General features: G+C 31.4%; 1 protein-coding gene across 2 annotated transcripts; it reads left to right on the top strand.

Moving 5' to 3' along the window:
* Window positions 1-11,097: 11,097 nt before the first annotated feature.
* ABCB28 (non-intrinsic ABC protein 8) lies at window positions 11,098-16,981 on the top strand. 2 transcript variants are annotated; one of them, XM_083075062.1, is made up of 16 exons: window positions 11,100-11,516; window positions 12,841-13,028; window positions 13,187-13,210; window positions 13,606-13,707; window positions 13,956-14,046; window positions 14,328-14,428; window positions 14,534-14,584; window positions 14,676-14,804; window positions 15,065-15,127; window positions 15,212-15,491; window positions 15,613-15,761; window positions 15,851-15,940; window positions 16,027-16,161; window positions 16,252-16,308; window positions 16,410-16,466; window positions 16,579-16,981. In XM_083075062.1, exons 1-16 carry the CDS (start codon window positions 11,150-11,152, stop codon window positions 16,813-16,815), a joined length of 2,121 nt encoding a protein of 706 aa, XP_082931188.1. In that variant the 5' UTR covers window positions 11,100-11,149; the 3' UTR covers window positions 16,816-16,981. The 2 variants fall into 2 exon arrangements, with proteins under 2 accessions (XP_082931190.1, XP_082931188.1); XM_083075064.1 differs by lacking the exons at window positions 16,410-16,466; window positions 16,579-16,981 and having other exon boundaries at window positions 11,098-11,516; window positions 16,027-16,178.
* Window positions 16,982-17,845: the final 864 nt, after the last annotated feature.

The following is a 17,845-nucleotide window of genomic DNA, read 5'->3' as shown; positions in this document are numbered from 1 at the left end:
TTTATCTAGACTTATTCTGTTCAATAACTCATGTTCTATATCAACCATTAAATTTAAAGTTCTTAATATACATCAAATTTGCAATTTTCTAAAAATTTTAAATTTGATACTTCATTTCATTAATTCAAATTGACGGATAATCATAAAAACATGTTATCCATCAATATATATATATATATATATATATATATATGAAGAGGGTTCAAACGACACCGGTGTAACTTTTACTAAGTATTACATCATTCAATAACTTTATATTAAATGTGAATTTTGTAAATCCAGCTGTTAAATTGAAGGTTCATAAAACTTTATATATGTGAGACCCCTTTCCTTTTTCTTTTCTTCCCCAAACTCTCTTCTCACTCACTTTTGTTGATTCACTCTCTTCTTCCCTCTCAAACTCTCACTTCTCCTCTTTTACTTAGATTCAAGGTGCTGAGTAGGTATTGATTTTCTTGTCGAGCCGTGTGGATTTGAGCTGTTTCCCTTCTTCTCCGTCACTCTTCTCCTTCATTCGTCGTTCGTCTCTTCCCGGAAGCTTGGATTCCTTGCACCGAGATAAGGGAAGCTAGTTTTTGGCTATGTTTTGTTGAAAATGAGTTCATAAACTCATTTGTGGGCTGATGGTTTGATGATTTCGAGCTGAGATTGAAGAAATTCGTTTTCGGGTTTTTCGGGGTTTGGGTGAAAATTTAGGGTTTTGATTGTTTGTTGGTTGCATACTGAAAATGAGGTGTTTTTAGTGATGTTTGATGAAAATGTGGACTTTTGGATGGATTGCATGTTGGTTTTCTGGTGGATTTTGCAGGTTTTGAAGAGATTTTCGAAAGTTTGAGGGTTGCTGCTAAGTATCACGCCGAGCGCGTGACCATCAGAGGGCTCTATTTTGACAAGCCTTCGGGCGCAAGGATGTGTGCGCCGAGCGTGCTTGAGAATGTGAGCCTCTGGATGGCCTACACCGGGCGTGGTGGGACAGTGCTGGGTGCGATATCAGTAAGTGACATATGTTTTGGGGTTCTGGTTTGGTGCTGGGCGAGACTTTGTCACGCCGGGCGTGGAGACTCCTTGGGAGTCTCTGCCAGAGGTGGCGCCGGGCGCAATTTATATTACGCCGGGCGTGAGACCCTTGGGGAGGTCTCTACTTTCTTGCGCCGAGTGCGAGATGAGTACGCCGGGCTTACGAGACCTTGTGAAGTCTCTGCCTCCTATCACGTCGGGCGCAATAGGAATTGCGCCGGGCGTGCTGGTTCCTTGGTACTCTCTGGTTGTGCCATGCCGGGCGCGACCATGAGTGCATCGGGCGCGTTTATGCTGTTTCCTTATATGTTGTTTTATGCTGAGCTGAGCTGTTATTGATGAATGTTATTCATGCTGAATTATAATATTGTTGTGTTGTGAGACGATAATGTTGTGCTATAAGCTATTTAGCCGTGATGTAAGTTGATATTGCTATAAGCTATGCTGTGCTGTATGCTGATATAAACTGTTGTAGGTCGTAAGGCTGAGCTGTTGTAGGCTGTAAGGCTGAGCTGTTGTAGGCCGTAAGGCTGAGCTGTTGTAGGAGATTGTTATCTCGTTTGGCAAGTGTACCAAATCGTATACGTAGTTCAATGAAAGTATGAGTATCGTCTCCTAAGGGACTTGCGCAACACTTTGCAATTTCACTTGTTATCTAACTAAGCTACCGAAAAACAATAAGAGTTTGATTTTCTGCAGTAAATAATGTAAACAAGCAATAATAATTCTTTTTGGTATTTTGGTAAACACTTAGAGTGCAAAACTTGATTCTAATGCAATATTAATAAATTGTTGGGGTTTGACTTCACTAAACCTTCCTCTCATGCTTATCACTAAGTTCACAATAGTTATTATTCAGAATTTATCAATCACTCTCAAAAGTAACCAACCCTAATCTCTTACAAGTTGGAATCTAAGTTTCTAACTTAAACTATCAATCTCTTGCATAGTTTAACCAAGAAACCAGCTTTAAGAACAAGAGCTTAAGAAAGACCAATGGCATTTACTCTATCTCTAGCAATAAGCACCATTAGCTGCTCTATTTCATTTCAGAGGTTTAAAATCATTTCTCAATCTCTTAAAAACCTGAAGTTCAAGTTAAGGGTGATCAAGCCAAAACAAGCATTATGCACAGAAACAAAATAATAAAACTGAATAACAACTTAGATTGATAACTTAGAGTTTACACATGAGAATGGGTTTAGTTACATCAAACCCCAACAAGGGTGAGTTTAGCTATACATAGACATGTAGAACTCTACAAATGATGAAGAAAGGAAGAAGCTTGGTCTTGAAGGTTCCAGAGCTCTCCAGTCGCCACACACACTCCAAGAATGATCCTCCTTACTTCCCTCCTCGAAAATCCCACTTTTAGGTCATAAAAACTTTTGTCTTATGTGAATAATGACATGTCAGCACAATCCACGCTAAGCCTCAGTTCCACGCTCAGCGTGGGGATCAAAATTCTGTTCCAGGGATTCTCTGCCATGCTGAGGCTAAGCGTGGATCTGGGTCTTAGCCTGGAAACTTAACCAAAAATTCCTTCAACTTCAAATTCACCACTTTGTGCTTGACTTCCTTCCTTCTTTCCTAGCTTTCTCCTAAACTACAAAATAACAACCAAATACTTGTAAGTTACCTAAAAACATGATTCAAAAACAAAATGTGATCACCTAACAATTTAGATATGTTTTGAGTTAAAAACAAAGTCTAAAAGCAAGGAAAATTGATATAAGTGCTTCAAACTAGGTCATAAACTTAATGAAATCATAGCACTTATCAGAGATCTCCGAGCTGATATGCGTGACGACGCATTGTATGTTTTATTGCTGTTTATGCTGTTGTGGAAGAACGCATGTAAAAGATTTTGATGATGTCAAATAAATTGTAGAAAACAAGAGGTCAAGTTAAAGCAAGGTGTTCAAGAAACAAAAATCTCAATGTATTTTAGATAAGTCTTGTTAACCTAACTTTATATGTAAAAAGAAATCTTTAGAAAAATTGCATAAGGTTCTTGGCCATTTAAAATAAAGAATTTCAAGAAAACTCAAATATAATCTTTTATATTAATAAGGTTTTGAAAATAAAGGTTTTCTATATTTTAAGTTTTAATAAGGCAATTATTGTTTTAAAGAGTCTGGTAATCGATTACCAGTACATGTAATCGATTACCAGAGGATGAATCTCATATGTTTAAAATGCACTTATTAAAACGTGTTCTGGTAATCGATTACCCATTCCTTGTAATCGATTACCAGAAGTTAAAAGTTCCAAAATTTGAATTTAAATTTTACAACGTTCCAAACGTTTTGAAATTAAATCGTTGTAATCGATTACCAGAGCCTATTTTCTGGAAAATTTTAGAAAGACACAACTCTTCATGAAAAGTCATGACCTATGAAACAATCATCTATAAATACCAATAATTTTTCAGAAAAAGGTTACGAACTAATTGTGAAAAATTATCTTTACAATCACTTGGCCAAAAATCATTTGCAAATATTATCTAAAGAGTTCTACTAGATCAACAAAGTGTAAAATCCACTCTTCAAAGAGAGTTGTTCTACTTCATTCATCTTTTCTATTGATTTGTAAAGGGGAAATTGTTGTTCTCCTTGGTGGTCTGTGATTCTCAACACGAGGAAAGAGAATTCCTAGGTGTTGGAGAATTTGAGTCTTGTAAAGGTTACAAGCATAGTGAAAAATCTCAAGTGGGTGACTTGAGGACTGAATGTAGGCAAGGTTGGCCGAACCAGTATAAAATCAAGTTTGCAATTCTCTATCCCTATACTTTTAATTTTGTTGTGAAGTTTTTTGCATCATTACGTACAAATTGTTTATGATATTGATTTTATAAGAAAGAAGTTAGAAAAACTAATAAATTGAAGAAAAATTATATAACTTAATTCAGCCCCCCCCCTCTTAAGTTACACGAGGCTACTTGACTAACAGTTGTATAGCTGATGAGTTGTATGCTGATGATGTGCTGATAGCTGTAGCTGTTTACTACTCATGTATTTTTATATATGTATGCTGAATCCTTTTCACTAGCCTACCCTTTGTTGTTTCCATGTGTTTTGGACTGCAATGATCATACGTTGTATGGGAGCAGAGCATGGTTAGGTCGGTGAGATGAGGCAGGTCTGCAGCTGACAAATAGAGCTGATTCTTTTTGTTGTTTGATGTTTTGGCCACTACTTTGGCTACTTTGGGTTATATCTATACTCTGATGTTTAGCTCAGATTGGACCTTGTGTATATATATATATATACTTGTTCTTTCTGTGTGGTGTTTTTTTTTGTGCAGTGTGTAGTGATCAGCCGGGTTGTTACAATATATTTATATCAATATTTGTTAAAATTGAACAATAACTTGAAAGTAATCAAAGTGTTCATATTCTATTATATTTTCAAATATATATATTACGTCAATTTTGTTTTATAAAAATGAAGTATCAAATCATCTTAGATTAATATAAAATTTTGTATATATATATATATATATATATATATATATATATATATGATATAAGAGTAAAGAATTTTTAATCTAATGATTAGATTTATAAAATTTATATTAAATATAAAATTATTAAGCGGTGTAATACTTAGTAAAAATTACACTAATATCGTTAAACCTTCCTTTTATATATATATATATATATATATATATATATATATATATATATATATATATATATATATATATATATATAACTCAAATGGAGATCTTATTTAAAGATATTAATTCAATCATATTCAAACAAACAATTTGTTAGTATATAAAACCAATAATAATATGTAATATAAAATTTTCAATTAATGTAACAATTAGAATTTTTTATTTTTGTTCAAACGCATTCATAGAATTCATATAAGTAAAATTAGGTTTTTAAAAGTTCAAACAATTAAACATTTTTTTTCATAATCACATCATGTCCTCTCTATAAGCTTAATTTTAGAATCTCTTGCCTTTCTTTTTCCGAAATATACTATTAAAATACTGGTTAGAGATTTAAAAAATTGCTTCATTTGTGCTACTTCTGCGCTCTAAGGGATTTCACTTTTATTTTATGCTCTTCAACAACTCTTCCAATGGGTTCCTAGGTTTTTTAAAGTTGGAGGTTTGGTGATTATGAATTGATTTGTTTTTTTAATGATGGATCTCTTATCACTGAACATGTTGTGACGTGTTTTTTTTTTAATATCAAAATACACTAGTCTAGTTTGTTCCTTTTCAACTTTCTAATAAAATAATAAAAGAGAAAAATATGTCAAGTAAAAAAGATGGGGTTACGGGAATATTTAGATATGTAATTTTTTTTTTTGGTGCATAGATATGTAATTTAATTAATATACTTTTTACATAAGGTTTTTGTGGCATAATTCCTTTCTTGGCTCGATTAGGTTGGTTTGGGCGCCATTCCATTTGAAATTTGGTGGTGTACTTATAAACGAAAATGATCATCAGAGCCGTGTCTAAAAATTATAAGGTTAAGATAAAAAAATTTGTATTCAAAATTTAATTTAAATAATTTTTAAAAAAATTATCTTAAAGTTATATAAGATTTGGGTAATTTAATGTTAAAACATTACTTTTAACTATAAGAAAAGTATAAATATTATCAATAATATTTTGGAAGTAATGCATGTGTTTGAAAAAAGAATCTTATTTTTCTATATATAGTTTTGTAACGATATAGATATCAACATGTCCCTAGATTTTACACTCAACAACTATAATAGTAAAAAATATAAATCTAATTATTTAGGTTAAATATATAAGCACTACCTAGTATATATACAACGATATATGTGTATAAATTTCATTAACAACTGAAATAATAAAGTAAATTCCCCGATGAGACTATAAGTATAATTGTACTTATATATAAATATAGTAATCTAAAATTGAAATCATAATTTAGGTTGCTAGTCAAGCTACTATTATAAATTTAGATACAGTAAGGTAGCTCGAGCAATACTGTCATCCTCTTGCATGGTTCTCAAAATTGACTCATCCTCCATGTAATCTAACATTGTTCCTATAATAAGTATGATCATCATAGTCCAATCACAAAAAAATATGCAAAGGTAAACTTACAAAAGACAATACAACAAGTATAATTATACTATCAACATCAACATACCAACAATTATGGAATCAACACAACAAACTCTAATTTAACAACTTACGACACGACATCCAACTAATCAACATATCAACTTAAACTTTGAATACTACAACCATTCTACACAACAATTGATCAACACAATATTTCACAACACAACTTAAACAACAATTCCACATATTAACACATGTCAACTTCACAACTTATCAACACAACAACATAATGCGCCATCACACATTTCAACTAAGAAATCTCTTACTATACAGGTGAGTAGTCTCTAAATATTGCACCTCTTCTAGTACTTAGTTAGGGATTTTGGCCCCTAACCTAGTACCTTACTTGGTTAATCACTTTATACACATATAGCTCGACCTTGCATTCATATGGATCTACATTTTGTCACTTATAATTAGTATGGATCGATTGCCCGGCCCCCATAATATATCAATTAAGATTCTAAAGAAGATTCAACATTTTGCTTCAAGAGTCAATTTTCCAATAAGGGTTTTCAACAATTGGACTTGTAGAACACCATAACACCATATCCTTATAATGGGATATTCATATTTTAAAACAACATTTCTTCTCTAATCCTAAGTCAATCAACACAAATCAACTTTATGCTTTAAGCATTCTTAACATAGTTATCTAAACACTATACTACATGTCGCAACCCAAAAATTTCCGATCTTGCAACCTATGGTTTAGACATCCTTTTAAAGATCGCATCAATTAAGGAATGTCCGGAAACCAAACTAATCCTTAATTAATGATTTTTTAAAATAGGTTCATGGAGTCGCCACCAATGTTTTGCTCAAAACATTGGAAAAATAAAAGATTTTTAAAAGGTCCAATAATGTCCTTGATAACTAGAATTGGGTTCGTGGGTCGGTTACGTGTAGGGAAGGTATTAAGCACCCTTACAGTGCCCTAAATCGATACTCTATGATGAAGTTAACGCGATAAGAATTAATAAATTAAATATTTAATCCCCTTTATTAATGACTATTTACATTCTTGAAATTTAAATTACACAATTGACTCTAAAATGTCTACATGATTGTTTTTATTATAATCCCCTTAAGTGCCAATAATTCTCATATGAAAATTAATTATAAATTATCATCAGCAAAGATTTGTAAAAATAAAATTTGTTATGAAACATCCTTCATATTAGTTAAAAATATGAACATTCCGTGTATATTAGGAACTCCCTTTTTGTCACTATTATATCCTTTTAAAGTTACCTCAAAAGGATTAGAAACTCAAGTTCTTAATAATACTTTATGTTTTGAATTTATTCATCCACCAAGATCAAGAGAATTAAATTTACTAAGAGAAAAAAGTATTATTGAAAATAAAAGAAAACAAATTAATTTTTTATCTAAAGAAATTCAATATAAAAGAATAGAAGAATAGTTATTAAATAAAAATGTTCAAGAAACTATTAAGAAAATTAATAATCAAATTGAACAAGAAATTTGTGAACTAAACCCAACAACTTTTTAGCATAGAAAAAAGTATGAAGTATCATTACCTTACATTGAAAATTTTGATGAAAAGAATATCAATACTAAAGCAAGACCCATTCAAATGAATTCTCAATATTTAGAATACTGTAAAAAAGAAATTCAAGAATATTTAGAAAAAGGATTAATTAGACCTTCTAAATCTCCTTGGAGTTGTTCGGCTTTTTATGTATTAAATGCAGTTGAACTCGAAAGAGGAGCACCAAGATTAGTTATTAATTATAAACCCCTCAATAAAGTATTAAAATGGATTAGGTATCCTTTACCTAATAAACAAGATCTAATTAAAAGATTAAATCATGCTACAATATTCTCAAAATTTGATATGAAATCTGGTTATTATCAAATTGGGGTGAAAGAGGAAGATAAGTACAAAACTGCTTTTAATGTTCCTTTTGGACATTACGAGTGGAATGTACTTCCATTCGGATTAAAGAATGCCCCTTCTGAATATCAAAATATTATGAATGATATTTTTTACCCATATATGAAATTTGCATTAGTATATCTAGATGATGTATTAATATTTTCCAACTCTATTAATCAACATATAGAACATTTTAAAACATTTATTAATTTAATTAAAGAAAATGGATTAGTAGTGTCAGCCAAGAAAATTAAAATATTTCAAACTAAAATAAGATTTCTAGGCTATGAAATTTATCAGGGAACCATTACACCAATCCAAAGATCAATAGAATTTTCAGAAAAATTTCCAAATGAAATAAAGGATAAGACCTAACTCCAGAGATTTCTAGGTTGTGTCAATTATGTGGCAGATTTTATTCCAAATATCAGAGTTATATGTGCCCCACTTTATGAACGTCTTAGAAAGAATCCAAAACCTTGGGACAATGAAATGACCCAAGTCATTATTAAAGTAAAGCAAATAGTTAAAAAATTACCCTGTCTAGGGATTCCTAACCCAGAAGCCTATCTTATTGTCGAGACAGATGCCTCAGACTTAGGATATGGGGGAATTTTAAAACAAAAGATTTTATCAAAAGAGCAAGTGGTCAGATATCATTCAGGTATTTGGCACCCAGCTCAGCAAAAATATTCAACAGTTAAAAAAGAAATTTTATCAATAGTTTTATGCCTTCAAAAATTTCAAGATGATTTATTTTCAAAAAGATTTTTAATAAGAACTGATTGCAAAGCAGCTCCATCAGTTTTACAAAAAGATGTTAAAAATTTAGTTTCAAAACATATTTTTGCTAGATGGCAAGCTTTATTATCATGCTTCGATTTTGAGATTGAGCATATTAAAGGAGAGTCAAACACATTACCAGATTATTTAACAAGAGAGTTTTTACAGGAAAATGAGCAAAAGCTCTAGACACAATTATGGGATGCCATTCAAGGCCCCACTCAACAATACTGTTAAATCGGCTCAATCAGAAGCATCAAGACAATTATCGGCTTCGCCGAGTTCATCAAGAAAGTTACCTCAATCTTTCAATACAAAATTACCTTCAAAATCCACAACATTTTTAGAAGCGGCCACCAACTCTCCATTACTTTTTCACAACAAATTTGACCCCATTGCAGCCTTAGGACATGCACCAGAACCAAGCTCAATACCTTCTCCCTCAAAACAAATCTCCCAAAACCTTTCTAAAAACATTACCCACAATACTATTCCAGCAACCACACCATCAAATTCAAGATCTTATGATGATTCCTACATTACTAAGGACACCTATATTGACATCATGCCAATAGAACCCGAGTGGAAAGATCTAACAAGGGATCAATTAATCAATACCATTTTCCCAAAAGACAGCCATCACCAAAACTTTTTAAAGCCCATAATCTTTTACGAATTCATTCTAGTTGATTCTGATTCAATAGAATTATTTCACTCTAGAGATAAAGACAATAATATTATATATTCAAAAGCAAAAATTCTCAAAATTATGACTCTTGAAGAATGGGGACAACCCATCCATCAACCATTTTCAAGACAGTTCCTATTATTATTATTATTATTATTATTGTTATTATTATTATTATAGTTATTATTATTATTGTTATTATTATTATTATTGTTATTATTATTATTATTGTTATTATTATTGTTATTATTATTATTATTATTGTTATTGTTATTATTATTGTTATTATTATTATTATAATTATTATTGTTATTATTATTATTATTATTATTATCATCATTATTATTATTATTATTATTATTATTATTATTATAAATAATAATGAGTGTTATTTTTTCCTTTTTTTTGAAACACGTAATTTCACTAAAATTGGTTTTTTATTAATTATTTTAAAATTTTCCTTTTATAGTAAATATTGTTTTACACTAAATCATTTTTTTACATTAACTATTTAAAATTTAAAATTATAAAATGTTAACTTATTACATTATTTTTTTTTGTTTTTTTTATTACAGTATTTTTTCTTTCTCATTTCAAACATTTTTTACTTATATATTTAAAATTATTATTTTTTGATTATAATTTTTTCTTTATTCAAATTTCAAAGTATATATGATTATCTCCAATGCGGGTTGACACAAATGATTAAGGATTTAGTTTGAGTTTGTGTTCTCCATGACGCAGGTTTGAGATCTCCTATGACCATTAAAAGAAGATTTTAATGGACATACTTACTTAAGGAGATCATTGACTTCAAAGGTGAAATTCTTGTGGTGAGTCTCTATTAGTTCTCATTTGAGCAAGTAAAGTCTTGAATCAAATTTGACACTACTAAGCTTCAACTAATCATTATGTGGACAATTGTGTTTGGTATGAGGGTTTCCAACATACTATTTGCTCCTTGTTCGATAGGCATGTGAATGTCATCTCCTATCTACTATTTTAATGATTAAAAAAGAGTATATATGGTTGTCTTTCAATGATAAAAAAATGAATAAGATAAAATTCCTTTGGCATGTAAAGCACTATCCTAAAATGATGTATTCTACAAAACTATTAGGGTCAATATACATGCCAACCACTACAACATCATAGCAAAACATACATGTTAACTAACATTCCAAGCAAACATGTATCTCACACACATCATGTCAAGTAAGACATTCAACAACGTACATGATCACATCACATACATACATCATATGCAAACATTTTAACCAATGCATCGTTACGCATTTACCTACAAAAATCTCCTACAACATGAGTAGTTTAAATAACTCCACTTAGTATTCTTGATAAATTTATTACTAACAATATATAAAATTGATACATTTTTTATATACATTTTTTAAAAATTTTATTCTTATAAATTATCTTTTAATCATTTTCACCTTCTCTAGTGAAAATTAACTAATTTTTTCTTCTATCAAACAAAATATAAAACAAAAAAAATTAATAAAAAGAAATCAAGGGAATTTTTGTGTCTTCATATTTATTTTTCATGGTATAAATTACAGCATTGCACGTTACATGGGTGAGTAGAGTCCAACCCAAAACTCCCTCCTTTCTCCTCCATGGCTTCCGCGACACTCTCTCACTCTCACCTTCCTTCTCCTCTTATTCTTCATTCTTCTTCTTCTCGTCGTTTTCCTCTTTCTATCAAAATTACGAAACCACCCCTCTCACCCTTTCCTCTCCGCACGCGCCTCTTCTTCCTCCCTCCGCCACGCGCCTACGTGACCGCGCCCGCATCCGACCCGAATTTCGGCGACCCGGATCCGAAGCTGAACGGGCTGGCTACGGAGAAGCCGAAGCCGCGGCGCGTGGTCACGTGGAGCCTCCTCTGCGCGCTTCTCATGAAGCACAAACTGCGCCTCGCCCTCGCCCTCGCAACTCTCTTCGCCTGCACCGCCTGTACCCTATCCATGCCCATTTTCTCTGGTAACTTATCTTCTCTCCTCACCTTAGTCATAGTAATTCCCTAAATTTTCAATTTCAACCTCGACGCATCTTTTTTTTTTTTTTTTTTCAGGAAAAGGTTAATTTTTAGTCTTATATTTCATCTCATTAGTAGAACATGATTAATGTCCGTGAATTTGGTTGTCAATTTCTTTTAAAGAAAAAAACTGACATATGGAGATGAATTTCTCTCCCTCTCTCTCTCTATATATATATATACTTTTAAAAAAATTAAGTTAATTTTTGAAAGCTATAAATATATCAAAAGGATATTTTTAACCTGTACATTTCATCATCATTATTGGATATAAGTTTAGAAGGGGTTTTGGGAAAATTTATGTATAATTTAGATGCGTCGGGTTTTTAAAAGGTGAAAATTGTATTCGGGATTCCTGACATGTGTGTTTGGTTGTTAAATTTGCTTCATTTCTATTCTTCTAAAATAAAGGCAGAAACTCACATATAATTAATATTCCATTCGCTTTTGGTACAAGACTTGAGAAATACTATTCATATACATTTGAATTTTTGAATTAATTAATATTTTTGATTTTATAAAATAATATTATATAACTTTTCTATATACTGTTAAATCGTTTGGATTTCTACCAATAATATAAGTATTGAAAAAGAAAAAAATACATTAATTAAAGAATACATTAATATTGATTAAGGGTGCTATGAAAAAAATATTTAATATAAATTGACAAAACTCCAAATAAAATGGAATGGAGGGAGTAGTAATTTTGTTTTTAATTTTAGTTTAAAGTTATTTAGTTGTTCACTATATATCATTTATCAATTATATGATATATTTGAAGTTACTTTTCATCATTTGTGAATCTTACCATTCAATGCAAACTATGAATTATGATCCATGATTGAAAGATTTTGCTGTCAATTCACGATTTAAATCTCGATTTGGTAACTTTAATTTAGAGAACTTCTGTAAAAAGTAATTATTTTTGCAAGACGTAAATTGTTAAAGGAGTGGTTAACCAAGAAATTTTTTTTCTTTTGTCTAATTTGCTTGAGCTACATGGCCATCAAATATGGTAATGTAAACATTTGTTCTTTGAGGACTTGAATACAACAATCTCTGCGTTTTGTAGAAAATGGGATGATGAAATTTTATTTGCTCATGGAAAATAGTGTTGTGCAAAACTGCAAATTGGTATTGTTATTGCAGTATTTTTAATTATGAAATTTGGGGTGCTATCTTATGATTCCTTTTTACCACTGTTTATGCACGATTTCACTGTTGATCATACTATATATGCATTCTTATGTGGTGTTGTTCTTTTAGGACGGTTTTTTGAAGTCCTAATTGGTGTTAGACCTGAGCCGTTATGGAAGCTGCTCAGTAAAATTGGAGTTCTGTATGCCCTGGAGCCACTTTTAACTATTATTTTTGTTATAAACATGAACATAGTGTGGGAGAAAATTATGTCAACACTAAGAGCTCAGATCTTTGGAAGAATATTGATTCAGAAGGTAGAGTCAAATCTTTCTATCTGTCTTGATAATTTTTTCTTTTTCTATCTATTATTTCTTTTTGATAATGCCTGGAGATAGTGTATGGTTGTTTCGAATTATTGGAAAGAAGTTATTTTTGCTTTGGTTGATTAATCATATAGTTTTTTTTTGTGCAGATTGAATTTTTTGACAAATACAAGGTATGCATATGGAATCACTTACATTATACGTGCTTTTAGTTTTCCATGTTTGTGATGTATCTCTCGAGATTTTTGGGTTGAGACACCACGTGCAGATAACCATTGTTCTGTCACCTTTACCTGATTGTTGTGCGATGTATTCTATTGTCCTATCTTCATTCGTTCCCCTTTTTGTCTTTCTGTCCTCTTCTTTCTTTGTATTGCAATGTTTTCATCTATTTCTGTAACTTAATCTGAATCTCTTTCCTATGTGATTTTATGCACAGCAGTATTTTTTTTTAAATATAAAATTGTAAATTCATTGAGCTATTATATCACCGTTTCTTTACTTAATATAGTAAACTAACAAAGTAGGTGCAAAAATTATTGCACTTTCTTTGGTTTGCTTCTTATAGGTTGGTGAACTCACAGGTTTGTTAACATCTGATTTGGGTTCTCTTAAAGATATTGTCAGTGAGAATGTCTCAAGGGATCGAGGATTCAGGGCATTATCTGAGGCAAGCAACTCTACACCAATGAGAAGTGAGCTTTATATTTCCTATATTTAAGCATGTGTATGGTTCATTCCATTTTCACTTTGTTGGGTAGACTTTCCTTCATTTCTTGACGAGTGGAATTTGTACCACAAATTTATTGTTTAATTTTTTAATTTTTTTTCACTTATTTATACTCATGCATGTTTTAGTTTGCATTTTGCTGCCCACGTTCATTTGTGTGATGGCTTCTATTTTCTTTGTTCTTGTAGGTCATTGGAACAATATTCATACTTTTTTCTTTATCCCCACAACTGGCACCCATTCTGGGTGTTCTGATGCTTGCAGTTTCCATTTCAATCGGTAAGTTTTCATTGTATCTGATGATATCAATTCAATTCATTTTCAAAATTGTTGCGGTCTATTATAAAAAGCAGAAATATTATCACCTATCTTATTCACCCTTTCTTAAATGTAAGAGATTTAATAATTTCATAAATAGCTTATATATGCAGGCTGAGAGTTGTATGTATCTTGAATTATAAATACATTGTAATAGTAATTTGGTAAAAAAAAAATTGGGTCATGCTTTTTGTCATTTCATGCATTCTTCCCTGATGCTAATTCTTTTTGGTTCTCTGAAGCTGTCTACAAGAGATCTACTTTGCCGGTTTTTAAAGCACATGGGATGGCCCAAGCATCTATATCTGATTGTGTGACAGAAACATTTTCTGCTATTCGAACAGTGAGTTCCCAATAGTTTGTGTTCTTATGACAAATATTTGTATTATGTATTGCAATGGCCTGGTTTTATAATCCACAGCTGAAACAGTGACATGCTTGCTTACAGGTAAGATCCTTTGGTGGTGAAAAGCGCCAAATGTTTTCATTTGCTAGCCAGGTAAGGTTATTTAAAGAAGAACCAATAGCTAATTTCATAAAGGGTGTGACATCCTCTAGATACTTCCATGTTAATTATTTGTTCCGTGCAGGTTCTATCTTTCCAATCAAGTGGGATAAAGCTTGCAAGTTTCAAATCTGCAAATGAATCCTTGACTAGAGTAGCTGTTTATATTTCTTTAACAGCATTATATGTTCTTGGAGGAAGCAAGGTTAAGGCGGTAAGCACTTCTAGCTTTTGAAACTTTTGTCTTTTCTCTATAATATAATGACAAATCTAATCATGGTCTTTTCTTTTCTTTCCTTCTACAACAGATATTGACAATCATGACTGTTGCTACTTATTTGCATTCTTTCTTTTAAGTTCTGATATATTATCCTTATGATCATATACATCTTTCTCTTATTATTTTCTTACAAGAATTTTCTACCACTGAAATCATTCTTGAATATTTCTGAGTTGCTCTTAATTCTTGTTTAGGGTGAGCTCTCTGTTGGAACCATGGCATCTTTTATTGGATATACTTTCACTTTAACATTTGCTGTAAGCTAGTTGAGTTGTTGACCTTCTGTTTTACTTTATTTTATATTTTTCATCCTCTGTCCTATCTGATATCATGTATTTTAGGTTCAAGGATTGGTTAATACTTTTGGAGATCTTCGTGGAACTTTGGCTGCTGTTGAGAGGATCAACTCTGTTTTGTCTGGAGCTCCAGTTGATGATGCCCTTGCTTATGGGTTAGAAAGAGAACTGAAACAAAAAACAATGGATGATGAAAGCTATAAATTGGTCTTAGCTAATATTTCTACTGAGAATAACCAAAAAAATTATTTACATTACATGTCAGCTCTTAAAACATCAAGCAATTTGTGTAACTTAGCTTGGTCTGGAGATATTTGTCTTGAAGGTATCTTTTTTGAATTTTGTTTGTATCCCTTGTGAGGTGTTGTCTTAATGCACGGCTTATTTAGTAATGTATACTTTTTTTTTCCTTCTCTTTCAATGACTATGCTCATATTATGCTGCAGATGTGTATTTCTCTTATCCTTTAAGGCCAGATGTGGAAATCTTAAATGGCCTAAATTTACGGCTAAAATATGGAACTGTAACTGCTCTGGTGGGTCCTAGTGGTGCTGGAAAAAGTACAGTAGTACAGTTATTGTCTCGTTTTTATGAGGTTTGATTTCTGTTTATTATGTTGTAAGATGAAATTTCATTGATTTTTGTCTTGAAAATACATTCATCAAGTAAATTTTATTTCTGCAGCCTACAAGAGGTTGTATAACAGTTGCAGGAGAGGATGTCCGAACATTTGACAAGAGTGAATGGGCCCGGGTTGTCTCTATTGTAAATCAAGTAAGGAATAAGGAGAAAAAAAAAAAGAATCTTCATGTTTGATATTAAACATATTGCTTCATTTTTGTAAATAATACATATTACAGGAGCCTGTTCTGTTTTCGGTGTCTGTTGGAGAAAATATAGCATATGGGCTCCCAGATGAAGATGTTTCTAAAGAAGATGTGATTAAGGCAGCGAAAGCTGCAAATGCTCATGACTTTATAATTTCACTTCCACAGGTTGGTTTGTCTTCTAGGTATGCAGATGCTTTTATGTACTACAGTTATAATAGATAAGTTGTGTTCTTATTGTTCATCTTTTCTGGAAAGGGCTATGATACACTTGTTGGCGAGCGTGGAGGTCTACTGAGTGGAGGACAGAGACAGGTACAGTAGAGTTCACATATAAGACCCTTTTCCTTTGATGGCAATAGCATTTTACATGCGAACGCATTAGAAGGTTCTTGAGTCTTGTTTTTAAATTGCAGAGAATTGCTATTGCCCGAGCTCTCCTAAAGAATGCTCCTATCCTTATACTTGACGAGGTGCTGTTATTTGTTTAATTCTATGCTTTTCTATACAATAGATAATGAAAATCCTAATTGAGAGAATCCATTTCCAATTGATCCTATTTATGTGTCTTGATTGGTGATTCAGGCTACGAGTGCCCTGGATGCTGTGAGTGAGCGCTTGGTCCAGGATGCTCTCAACCATTTGATGAAGGGAAGGACAACATTAGTAATAGCTCACCGATTAAGCACAGTCCAAAATGCCTATCAAATTGCAGTTTGTTCTGAGGGGAGGGTTGCAGAACTAGGCACCCATTTTGAGCTATTGGCCAAGAAGGGCCAATATGCTTCACTGGTTGGTACTCAAAGGCTTGCATTTGAATAAATTATTAGGATCATGATCAAGCTGTTAATAGTCGATGGATACTCAAATCTCATGCTATATTGGTATACAGGGTCTCATCTTATTGCAACAAATCACAAATAGAGTTGAAATTACTCCTTCCATTTTAAAATACTATATATTTATTAATTTAGGACTTTTGATTTTATTTCAAAATGTCACTTTCAAAAATTAAGAGCATTATTTTTTTCAATAAAATTGAGTCTGTTTAAGCTTGTTTTCTTTCTTATAAAAGCGTTTTCTAAAAATAAATAATCCAATGACGGTTATTTAATCCTTTCATCTCATAATAAAGACCCGTTCTTATTAGATATACTCCCGATACACATATATATTTACATATAATTAGGGGATCAGTCAAGCGAGAAACACATGTTAATATAAGAATAATAAATAAAAATCTTTAAATTAAAATAAATAATTTATATTAAAAAATATAAATAAAGTTATCACATAATACTATTATCATAATTCCTGTTATTATTTTTTTTTCTATCATTAATATTGCAACCATTTCTTCTGTATTATTGTTGCGTCACCACTACTTCCACCATATTTCTGTCATTCTCAATTAACTCGCTCAATGAATGTTTTTATTTATAGGCAATTGTTAATATATTAACTTATATTTTTAGACAGAATACACTAACAATTTTGCATTAAAATTTTAAGGGGGAAAAATACCATCTCTTTATTTTAATTAATTTATGAGTTATTACAGTAATTCAATATATAAATTAAAAAATAAACTGATTTCACTTTTCTCTCCTCAGCATTCAGCTGCCTCAATCATGTTGCCACGAAAACCACGTCCTCAACCTTCCAATCATCTTACATTGTTTTCCTCCATTCAATAAAGGGAAATATTGTTGAGAAATTATTTTATAATTTAAAATTTAAATTAAATATTTAATCTAATTAATATTTGTTTTTTTTTTATACTCTAACATTCCAAAAACCAAAGCAATTGGGATTTTTCACTCTGATCAAGTCCACGTTTTGTTTCAAATTA

The sequence above is a fragment of the Cajanus cajan genome, chromosome 1 (genome assembly GCF_000230855.2).
Source record: "Cajanus cajan strain Asha chromosome 1, NIPB_CcT2T_4, whole genome shotgun sequence".
NCBI lineage: Eukaryota > Viridiplantae > Streptophyta > Magnoliopsida > Fabales > Fabaceae > Cajanus > Cajanus cajan.
The sequence above is the reverse complement of the archived record's forward strand: the minus strand, read 5'-3'. Positions and strand labels throughout refer to the sequence as shown.

Excerpts from the sequence above, each read along its gene's own strand:
- ABCB28 (XM_083075062.1), top strand. The coding sequence starts at position 11,150 with ATGGCTTCCGCGACACTCTCTCACTCTCACCTTCCTTCTCCTCTTATT. Across the intron at positions 11,517-12,840 it reads ATCCATGCCCATTTTCTCTG|GACGGTTTTTTGAAGTCCTA; the intron begins GTAACTTATCTT and ends TTGTTCTTTTAG. Across the intron at positions 14,805-15,064 it reads GAGGAAGCAAGGTTAAGGCG|GGTGAGCTCTCTGTTGGAAC; the intron begins GTAAGCACTTCT and ends ATTCTTGTTTAG.